Below are 12,170 nucleotides of genomic sequence, written 5' to 3'. Positions count from 1 at the left end.
ATTTCAACACATTTTCACATTGACTTGGACTTGTTACAAAATACAAGCTTTCTCCTTGGGCTGCCAGTGAAGTAGCCATTACGCATAACTGAATAAATATTTTTTACATTACAATTAAAAAACATCCAACCTTCTTTCTGGCTTCTACTGCAAAATATTTTAGGTGACATGGACATGAATGAAATGTTGCTACGTATATAGAATCATTTGCTGTTCAGGTGATTTTTTTTTTTATTATAAGATTCCGCATACTGAAATAAGAAGTTATCTAAATATACTCAATTAAATATTCTGTATTGTTTCTGAAATAATCAAATTTATGTTTACTATTCCTCTCTCAGCATCTGTTTCTCTTCATTCAGGAGTTGGGTGTCAGATGAATGATCCAATATATCTTATATGGGGCTCCTCCTTTTGCCTAGAAGATGTATTAGAGCTCACTCTATTAAAACCACCAGACATCATGTCTCTCTACATGCAGAATTTGTGCAAAAGGCAGTTATTTTGTTAGATTTTGTTTGTACTGGAATCAGTTATTTGAGTGAGCTTTAATACATCTGCTAGGAAATTAAGCCTCCCTATAAGATATATTGGATCTTGCTGTCAATTGGATGTCAATCCGACACCAAACTCCTACATGAAGAGAAAATGAAGAGAAACAGATGCTGAGAGAGGAATAGTGAGGATAAACTTGATTATTTCAGAAACGGTACAGAATATTTGAGTATATTAGAAAACTTCTTAATTCAGTATGCTTAAGCGTATATTTCATTTTCCTTTTCGTGATAGTTCCCCTTTAATGAGGTCACTAAAATCCTATCTATCACAGTAATCACAAAGGCATTCCTGATTTAATTTGTAAAGAAAAAAAAAATCACAGTCAAATGCTGGTTAATGTTAAGAAATATAAAGACACCTGATATAACCTTGTGCTGCACAATCTACCACTAAACAGCAGTAATCAACTCAGACAAGGCTGACAAATGAAAAGACTGCTTACATTACTTGCTCCAGGCCGGTTTATATTATAGTGATTTGTGTTTAGAAAAGTGGTTTAACTGTGCCCAATAAAAGCAATGGTGAATGCAAACTACCTATTGTAAGAGTTAATTGAGCCAGACAAATTTTAGATACAATTTCCTCTTAAGGCTTATGTGCTTTTATGCTGCAAGCAAGGAAAGAGAACAAATTCGCTCTCAACATAATCCTTTTTGCAGTGGATTAAACTGCCAGGGCAAGTAAACAGCTAAAGATTTAACTAAACCCTGATTTTACCACAAAGAGGGGATTTTTTTTTATTCAGTAAAGTATATGAGGCATTGAGTGTGAAGTTAAGGGGAGGAAACTGTCTAGACCAGTGATCCCCAACCAGTGGGTTGTGAGCAATATGTTGCTCCCGAACCCCTTTATTTAAATTTCTGCCTTGAAGGCAAGTTTTAGTTGCATAAAAACAAGGTACTGCCAAACTGAGACTCCTGTAGCTTGCCAGTCCACAAAGGGGCTACCAAATGGCCAAGTAAAGCATTTATCTGGCACCCCAAGAATATTTTTCATGCTTGCTTTGCTCCTCAACTTTTATATCTAAATGTTGCTCACAGGTAAAAAAAAAAGGTTGGGGATCCCTAGTCTAGATAAAGAAGGCGACACATATGCAGCTTACTAACTGGTACTGAAATTAATACATTTTCCCAGTATCTACCTGTATAAGAGCCTGTGAGTCTCAGCAGTGGATGGGTTTATTGTTTTAAGGAAGCTTAAGTGCAATATTCATGAGCGGAGGTTGATATCCATTGAGTGAGTGAAGTAAAACCACAGATCTTATTACACAGTGAAGATTCTTTGCCCCTCCACAGGCCATAATTAAACAGTATCACTAGTAATCAGACTTAGACTGGACTGTTGTTTTTACCATAAGGGCAGAGACACATGCTCAGATTTGGGGAGATTTAGTCGCCTGGCGATAAATCGCCTCTTCTTCGGGGCGACTAATCACCCCGAGCTGCCTCCCGCCGGCTAGAATCTAAATCGCCGGGGGATGACACTTGGAGCGATTCGTTTTCCGAATTCGCCCGAAGTTTCCTTGTGAGGCAACTTCTATTGACTTCGGAAAACGAAGGGCTCCAATTGCCATCCCACGAGCAATTTACATTCTAGCCGGCAGGAGACAATTCAGGGAGATTAGTCGCCCCAAAGTCGCTGGACGACTAATCTCCCCAAATCTGAGCGTGTGTCTCTGCCCTAAGAGGCGCATCTTAGATGAATCCACCAATATGGCAGTTGTTATATATGTATAAATGACAATATACAGGGCACATGATTACTATGTCCTCATATTTCACCGTGTATTTAAAGCCAAAAGAATGTTGGATAAACATATAAATATTTAGCATGTGCAAGAATATGTAATAAATATTTGATCCTTAGAAAGGCTTAGTATGGTTAGTGCAAGAATGTTACTTCTTTGACTATATATTGTGCACTCATTCATACATATACCTATCAAATTCAGCTAAATGTCAGAATGTTGGCTGATACAAGAGGGGGAAGGGGAAGGAAATAAAATATTGATACAGCCAAGGAATGTACTTTATACATATACAAGTAGGAATCAACCTGTCCACTGGGCTTTAAAAAAAAAAAAAAAGCTTTAACAGATGTGCAATTCTATAAGTAACTTACCCGTAGTAATTCCTCTGGGAGATCCCCACCTTCATTTATACCACGATTCATAGATATAAACCGCTCTACAGATGGTTTATCCCTGACATTGGGATTGTGCAAGCTGGTGTTAAGCATGATGATTGCAAAAGACAGGACGTAGCATGTGTCTGCAGTAAAAACAGGGACAGAAATGATTATGAGCAATAGATCAATCGGAACCATAAACCAGTACAGGTATAGGATTCCTTATCCGGAAAACCATTATCCAGAAAGCTCCGAATTTTGGCAAGCACAGCTCCCATAGACTCCATTGAAAATGATTTCCTTTTTCACTGTATTAATAAAACAGATCCTTGTACTCTATCCCAAATGAGATATAATTAATAATTATAGGAGGCAAAACAATCCTATTGGGTTTATTAAGGTTTAGTAATTGTGGTTTTCTTGTTGTTGTTACAATCACGCTACAGTGTCTTGCCCACACATACATACAGTTAGGCCCATAAATCTTTGGACAGAATTAAAATTCATTGTGGTAATGTACAGAACCAAAATTAGAAAAAAGTTGTCTCTGTCCAAAGATTTATGGGCCTTACTGTATGTATATATAGTGAATAAAGTACCCCAACTGTAAAATATAAGGATATTATAAGCTACCGATGAGTTTCGTGATGAGGCCAACGCTTGAGTGCTTTTATACAGGTCATGGGACATTGCAGGTAACCTCTAATGTCCTCATATTTTTCAACAGGGGGTATTTTATTTACTGTAATACACACATTTCAGTGAGTCATGTGACAGAACACCAAGAAGCACCGATTATAACTGATGACATCAGTAAGCACAGTTTATAAATACATAATTTACAGGATATTCACAGCTTGTGTGTACAGGTATGGGATCCGTTATCCGAAAACCCGTTATCCAGAAAGCTCAGAAAAACGGAAAGGCAGTCTCCCATAAATTCCATTTTATCCAAATAATTCAAATGTTTAAACATTATCTTCTTTTTTCTCTGTATTAATAAAACAGTAGCTTGTACCTGATCAAAATATAATTAATCCTTATTGGAAACAAAATCAGTCTATTGGGTTTATTTAAAGGAGAAGGAAAGGTTAAAACGAAGTAAGCCTTATCAAAAAGGTCCACCTAAATATACCAGTAAACCCTCAAAGTAATGCTGCTCTGAGTCCTCTGTCAAAATAATTACAGCATTTCTTTCCTTATATTGTGTACACATGGGCTTCTGTATCAGACTTCCTGACTTCAGCTTAAACCTCCAGGGCTAGGGCTTGAGCATGCTCAGTTTGCTCCTCTTCTCCTCCCCTTCTCTGCTATAATCTGAGCCCAGAGCAGGGAGAGACTCGGGCAGGAAGTGATGTCCCACCAAGCTAATACTGCAGCTGCTATCCTAAACAAACAGAGAGCTTCTAGAGCTTTTTACTCAGGTATGGTAAAGCATTCTACAGAATAAATATAGCATTCTAGCTTGCACTATTGAGGCTAATCTATTGGCAATAAAATGCATCCATAGCTTTCCTTCTCCTATAATGTTTAAATGATTTTCTAGTAGACTTACAGTATAGAGATCCAAATTATGGAAAGATCCATTATCCGGAAAACCTCAAGTCCCAAGCATTCTGGAGAATAGGTCCCATGCCTGTATTATATACGCACACAGATTGATATGGACTAATACGCTTTTTTTTAGTTTTGGTTGTATAGTCTAGACCTATTCAAACACTAAATGTAGCATAGATGTACAAAGTCCAAGAAATAAATTGTACATTTTTATTTTACTTTATCAAGACCCTGCCTGTTAATTATTATTAAATATGGAGGCTGTCACTGCATTTCGCAAAGACTGTAGTCCAGACCTCAAAAATGCCAGTGACCCAAGTTAATATAGTTATTTGACAGAGCTAAGTTGAAGGAAATCAAGCTTTGTTTGTGCAAAAGATAACATTATTAACAGGTAAGAATACACCATACCTCCCAACATTTTGGAAGTAAAAAGAGGGACAAAAATTTTTTTTCCGCACGTAGCACAGCAATTTTATGACCACACCCCTTTCTGTGACCACACCCCCTAATTACCATGTTTGTTTTAAAACATTTGGCAGGTTATAAAAGTTTGAAAATATTTCTCCTTATCTAAACTGTGTTTTTGTGTCTCAAAATTGTTACAAAGTATCTTATTTGCACCTGTTAGCTGTTCTGGGCTCTCTGCTAAAAGCCAATTAAGTGAGAAACTCTGTTTCTTTTTCTGGCTGTTCAGTGCAGAGAAAAGAGGGACTTTCAAGTACAAATGAGGGACTGTGGGTTGAGCTGTCAAAACAGGGACTGTCCCTCAGAAAAAGGGACAGTTGGGAGGTATGATACACCATAACTAAATTCCGACTCACAATGCGTTTAGGGGAAGCTCTCCTAAGTAACTGACCTGTGGACTGAAAAACTCCAGGATTGCATAGACAGTAACGAGATGCAAAGGCTTCCATCATTCGGTCAATTTTCTGGGCTTCACCAGGTAGTCTGAAACTCCACAGAAATTGCCTAAAGGGACAAAACCACTTCTCAGATTCTCTCCTCTGGAACTGGTCAATACTCTGATACCAGTAGTATAACTAAAAGGTTTTTCAACTATACAGTAAAAATGTATATAAAGCAAGCATAAGCAACTAAAACCACTGTATGCCTCAGTGGGATCATCAGTAATCAGAAATTAGTTTGCCTGATGGAAAAGTAGTGTATATGACAACTTCACATATCCTAGGAGAAAATACCAAAGCTGATTTCTTACTGACCTTAATGCCTGGACGAGGTTCAGATCAGCAAACTCATGGAGTTCAACAAACGCCTGAAGGACATGGATGTTGAAATCATCCCTTTCAGAGAGAAGAGTAAAAAGTTATAAATAACATCTTTAATGCAGTTGTGTGAACTAGATCTTCTTTATTTCTGTAACATGAGAATATTGGTTTTAACTTTTTTTTTTTTTTTAGAATGGACATATTCTCCAATCAGCTTCCTCTACCACAATTTTCCAGATTTACTCAGAGGAAATTATATTTAGAATTAGCAAGAACCACAGCTTTTCCCATTTTGCCAGCCTGCTGCATACTGCATTTTAATAATCACTTTTATGCAGACGACCAACAATTGTGAAAAATCCAAAAACGTTTTTACGGAGGAATGCACTAAATCCATCGTTTTTCTGTTTGCCCGTATGAATAACCAGGTACATCGCAAATCTACATACTGAATGGATAAGTATGAATGTCTTGAAGCATACCGCCCAACATTTTGGAAACAGAAAGAGGGACACATTTTGACCATGCCCATTTTTGTTGCCACACCCCCTAATTATCATGTTTATTTTACAAAATTTGGCGGGTTATGAAAGTTTAAACACTTTTCTGTGGTTTTTATGTGTAATAACAGTTTTGCTAATGAAGGTGAATTGCCCTTTAAGCTGCAAGTCACAGATTCCCCAAGAGATCTGCTTATCTTAAATTGTTACAATTGCTTCTTTGCTTATCTTAAATTGTTACACGTGCATCTAAAGGCCCCCATACATGAGCTGATAAAAGCTGCCGACAGACCAAATCGGCAGTTTATTGGCCCATGTGTGGGGCCATCTGAATGCTGATCCATATAACAAGGTTAAAAAATCCTGTTGGATCGCTGCCGTATCTTTACGTTGATGCAGTCTCATGATATGACCGCCCGTATGCCCTCCATTCTGATCCAATAGTTGGGACCTAGGGCCCACGATCGGATCAGCCCAATATCACCCACCTCAATTTCCCTGTGTATGGCCACCTTAATTCAGTTGCTTACATAAGCATGCAGGATGTGGATTTATTGCTGTAAAAATTGTGTTTTACCCAAAATTTTATTACATTCATAAAAAGGTCACAAATGGAACACTGACGTAACATTGCAACTAGAAGAAGCCCAATTTCCACTAGTACTGAAACTGGTTAAAACACTGAGTTGCTGTACATGATAAAAGTACAATTTTTTTTAACATTCTATTTTTTCTAAAGGGTTAGGTTTCAGTTTATTATACATGTGCTTTACTAAGGCAATCACAGTGGTATTGTGTGTGTTTATCTACACAAAAAAAAGCAGAAACCCAAGTTTTAAGGAAATAATTACTGTGGTTGTGGCACACGCAAACATTTTTCAGACTGTTCTCAAAAGAATAGTCTTGCTTTGTCTCTGTGACTCTTCCCTGGAAAAAAGTATCACACTTCCCATCAAAAACTGCCTGTACCATGACTTTTAGGGGGTTTAAAACAATAAAGAACAAATGTTTCTGCTCTTAACACACTGAATGAGAAACTTTACTATTGCAAGTGCAGATAAATCGGAAAAATAGATCCTTCCGACGTATTTTGGAAAATCTACTTTTCTAAAGGGATATTGTTAGCAGCAAAAAAGGTGATCTGCTGTGGTGCAGCTACAAAGTCTACAGTTAGAGGAACATTTGTCAAGGGTCGAATTTCGAATTCATGTGAGTTTTTTTAAACTCCCATAAATTCGAATGAATTTGAAATACGACTAGGCAAAATGTGTTAATAAAATCAAATTATCAAAACTTGGACGAATTTAAACGACCCAAAAACTCGATTTGAATTCGATCAAACAAAAAAAAACTCGAATGTCAGGAAGGCTGACCTCTCCCATTGACTTATACAGTAATTTGGCAGGTTCTAGGTGGTGAATAGTCGAATTTGAATTCTTAAAGGGCCAGAGTATGATAAATCTCGAAAATCAAATTAGAATTTAAAAAAAAAAAAACTTGAATCGAGTTTGGATAATTCCGTAGTCGAATTTGACAGTTTTGACCATAAAAAAATTAAAAAATTTGAATTTGAATTTTCAATTCAACCCTTAATAAATCTGCCCCTTATTGTGTAGCTGCTCTACCTCTACTGTAAAATCATCAGTGAGTGTACTGTGTCTAGAGCTGCAGGCATCATTATCAGTTCTGCCATGACACCCCCACCCTATATATAAATAAATGAACAAAGAGGCATAACATACTTCACTCAACACCACAGTATAGCTGCCCTAACAGGGACAGCTCTTAAGCTTATCTCTTTCGGATTTAATTTTTAAACCGGACAGGAGACTTTTTAAAGTGCCTGGAACTTATAATGCAAAATAAAATGTGTTCGTCCTATGCTTCTATAGAGAGCAATGAATGACATTTGACCCCAGTTTATTTCCTTGTTTAAGAAATAAAACCACTAAAATGTATCTGTTATATAAACGTGTGCCCTAGAGGACATTAAAGGAGACATATAGGATAAATGAAAATGCCTAATTTTATAGGTAGTTATGAACAAGATTTGATGCTGGTTTCACATTGGGCTAAAAAGAATATCTTTAAAAATTGTCCCTATATATGTTCTCTAGTCCCTGTCCATGTTTCAAATGAGGGGTGGGCGTGTCCTAATGGTCCCTGCCCAAAGCACAGCAGGAGGGGGACAGCCAATCACAACCCTGCAGTCACACAAGCAAAGACAGTCTTCAGTTTCCTATCAGGTCAGCCTAGTTGGTGATTTCTAGGTTTCTATGTAGGTTTCTATCCTACAATGCAATGAGCTGAGTGCTGCCAGCTCCCCTGTACAGCCTGGGAAAGGAGGCAGCAAGAAGTGGAACAGATGGGCGGGACTAGTAGGGATTTTTCAGAAATTTATAATAAAGTATAACTTTACAAAAAAAGTAACCAGAAACAACTATTTCTCTATTTATCTATTTTCATTTTAGATATTCCTTCTATATCTAAAAGAGTAAAATGCACTGGTACAATCTTGTTTTTTACCTTATATGTCTCCTTTAAATGGCTGTCCCCATGGCTACAGAGCTGATAAATTATTATAATATGGAAAGAGCTTCTGAAGAAAACACACATTTTGTACAAGGGTAGCAATGCATAATTGATAAATAAATATTGGTCCTTTAATATGCTACAGGTACAGTTTTCCTTTAAAAAAGAATTCAACCGTTTACCAAAAAAATACCCCCCCACATAGACCCCCCTCCCTCCTCCCCCCCCCCCCAGCCTAGCTGCCCCCCCGGAGAAATGCCCCTAACTTTATACTTACCCCTCGGTGGAGGGTTTTTTTTTTGGTAAGCGGTTGAATGAACTAAACCCTAAAATTGAATAGGGCTAAAAATGCCATATTTTATATACTGAACTTATTGCACCAGCCTAAAGTTTCAGCTTGTCAATAGCAGCAATGATCCAGGATGTCACCATCTTGGAAAGTGTCTGTGACACTCACATGCTCAGTGGGCTCTGAGCAGCTGTTGAGAAGCTAAGCTTAGGGGTCATCGCAAAAAAATAGGTTGGCCTGTAATATAAGCTGATGTTACAGGGCTGATTATTAAATTCTCATGCTAATTGCACTGGTTTCTGTGCTGCCATGTAGTAATTATCTGTATTAATTACTAATCAGCCTTATATTGTGACATTTCTATTCTATGTGTACTGTATATTGTGAGTGGGTCCCTAAGCTCAGTAAGTGACATCAGCACAGAGCATGTGCAGTGAATCAGCAGAAAAAAAGATGGGGAGCTACTGGGGCATCTTTGTAGACACAGATCTTTACTGCTAAAGGGCTGTGGTTGCCTTGGGCTGGTACAGAAGCACAAAACATAACGTACAACATTTCTAGCTACTTCTTTAGTTTAACTTTCCTTGTCCTTTAAGCAACACCTAACAGTTCTCTGTGCACACCACTGCCCTCATGCATGTGCTAATCCAGAGGTGAGAAAAAAACAACTTTACTGGTTGTATGCCAATTTTACTGGTCTAGTCTGAAAAGCAGGAATGTCTGCTATTTAAACACAGGGGACAAGAGGCCCACTTGTTTGCAGTTACGCCACTAATCTCTATTCCCGACCAAGTGTTGTATTAAGATCAACATCTTTTTATTACACCGTTAGGTGTTACTCAAGCACTCTGAATGACAGAGCAATGCCTTTACTGCCCAAAGGGTTCATGTAGATCAGTTTTGGAATGCTGTCATTGACACGTGAGGCTTGTCATTTGAACTGCCTCAAAGAAAGGAACCCGAGGCTGGTTGTCTCCAACATTTATACAGATTCATAAATCACTTCAGTTAAAAGTAATGTACAACTGTTAGGAAATAAAAGCAGACTCTCTTGTTACAAAATTAAGAGAAGCTATCACCGCCTTACGCATTCCACTCAATAGCAGTTGATGGCATATCTGTACAAGAAGTGACTTTCAGTTTGTTCCTTATAAACTGAAATTCAACACATAGATATAAAGTATTACTGAGAGGCAGCTCATGTTCCTTGCTACAGCAAAGGGCCTGCAAATCAATAAATAAAAAAGAAACCCCAGTAGTTATGAACAGTTCACATTGTTCTATTGATGTTTAAGGAAAATGTCTGAAGCAAACGATATTGAAGTTCCCAGTAATAAACAAGCAAGGCATTGGTGTAACAAGAAGTTTTGGGGTTTTAAAGCAAAATCAATGAAGAAATAGGTCTTCATTATTTATTTTTTACCATTTCTTAATTATTTGCCTTCTTCTTCTGAGCCTTTCCAGCTTTCAAATGGGGGTTACTGACCCCGTATTGAAAAAAGATGCTCGGTTAGGCTACAAAACGATTATTATTGCTACTTTTTGTTATTTATTTTTCTATTCAGTCCTCTCCTATTAATATTCCAGTCTCCTTTTCAAATCAATGCATGGTCGCTACTGTAATTTGGACCCTAGCAAACAGATTGCTGAAATTGCAGAGCTGTAGAGCTGATTAATACAAAACCTAAATAAACCATAAATAAAAAAAAATTAAAAACAATTGCAAATTGTCTCAGAATATCACTCTCTACATTATACTCTACATTATACTAAAAGTTAATTCAAAGGTGAACAATCGCTTTAGGGTTTAAAGACACGGGCAGATTCGGGGAGATTTAGTCGCCTGGCCACTAATCGCCTCTTCTTTGGGGGGACAATCTCCCCGAACTGCCTTCCGCATGCTAAAATGAAAAACCGCCTGCGGCAATGCACTCGTGGCGCTTCGATTTCCAAAGTCGCCTGAAGTTACCTCAAGGAGAAACTTTGGGCGACTTTGGAAATCAAAGCGCTGCGAGTGCATTGCAGCAAGTGTTTTTTCATTTTAGCAGGCGGAAGTCAAGGGGAAGGCAGTTTGGGGAGATTGTCGCCCCGAAGAAGAGGCGATTAGTCTCCAGACGGCTAAATCTCACCGAATCTGCCCGTGTGCTTAAACCCTTAAGCAAGGACTAAGTAGAGGAGGCAGGAGTTATTCTTTTGTACATGTAGCACATAATGTTTTTGTCTAATTATAAAACAATGTCACTGCCCAATCTAAGGTAACGCCTTAATCCATGATTTCAGTAAGGCTAACGGCACAAAGCTGCTACAGTCGGGCAATCAAGTACATGTGCATAAACGAAGTTTACTTATTTATCTCAAAAGCAAGTGACAGCAGATGTCTAAATATGGCAATTAGCAAGAGGGAGTGGATAATATAATGCCAGTTGGGAATTTACAGAAAGAAGTAACCATGAGATTGAAATACCTCTCTCCCAGGTAATCTCCAATGACTGTTTTATTGAGCCCTTCCCCTTTGTACAGGAACTGAGCTATATCCTCTGCTGTGTTCTGCAGTAGGTCGTTCTCTATGAGGAACTGAATGCCCTGCAAGAAAACAAGTAAAGAACACACATTTACAATGAAGCATACCCAAAATATTACCATTTGGTATTTGCATCTTGAATCCTAACATTAAGAGAAGAGAGAGATTACAACCATCTTCTGCTGAAACTTCACTAAATCAGAGTATATATGTCAGGTGATATCTATGAATCTAAATGTAACTACCTGGCAGGCGGAAAATGAGTAATGAATGAACATTATGGCACCCAAGGGCAAATTTTTATGTTCAATCTCTTAACAGCTGGACAAATTACTCAGATAATATGTATGTCTACCTTTACGTACACTGTGCCCCATCCCTGCAATTATTCATCAAAAGAAACCCATCACCAATCTGTGGGACTGCAAGATTGGACAGGCACAAATCGGAAGTTAGACTCTCTTGCTGGAATTGACAGCAAACACATGACTGCCTGGAAGTAGGCTAAACACAGTAAAATCACACTCACTGGTATCTTAAACATAATCCGGCACATATTGTGGACAGAGAATATTTAGAAGTAGTATTCCCCTTGTTCAACTTCAGTTCAATAAATATGGCTTACGCTGAACATACTTAATGCCTTTTGTTTTAATAAAAAATAAATCTATGTATGTTTCTTATTTCTGGAGCTAAATAAGGAAACTAAAGCTATTCCTTGTGACATAGATAATAACAAAGATATACAGCCCATTCCCTTCACCCTTTGTTTCACCCTTTGTTTCACCCTTTGTGAAGCTTTTGTAAGCAGGAGTCCATTATGTAGGGGATAGGGTTGCCACCCGGCCGGTGTTTTA

General features: G+C 37.9%; 1 protein-coding gene across 1 annotated transcript in view; it reads right to left on the bottom strand.

The window, feature by feature from the left end:
• Positions 1–12,170, bottom strand: part of LOC108703154 (cytohesin-3) — a 103,280-nt gene that overhangs the window by 28,068 nt on the left and 63,042 nt on the right. Inside the window, exons 5-8 of the mRNA XM_018239182.2 lie at positions 11,257–11,375; positions 5,466–5,546; positions 5,102–5,214; positions 2,680–2,828 (exon numbers count right to left, since the gene is read on the bottom strand). Of these exons, the coding sequence (XP_018094671.1) occupies positions 2,680–2,828; positions 5,102–5,214; positions 5,466–5,546; positions 11,257–11,375 (462 nt within the window). The remainder of the gene's footprint in view (positions 1–2,679; positions 2,829–5,101; positions 5,215–5,465; positions 5,547–11,256; positions 11,376–12,170) is intronic.

Source organism: Xenopus laevis, chromosome 9_10S (assembly GCF_017654675.1).
Source record: "Xenopus laevis strain J_2021 chromosome 9_10S, Xenopus_laevis_v10.1, whole genome shotgun sequence".
Taxonomy (NCBI): domain Eukaryota; kingdom Metazoa; phylum Chordata; class Amphibia; order Anura; family Pipidae; genus Xenopus; species Xenopus laevis.
The sequence above is the reverse complement of the archived record's forward strand: the minus strand, read 5'-3'. Positions and strand labels throughout refer to the sequence as shown.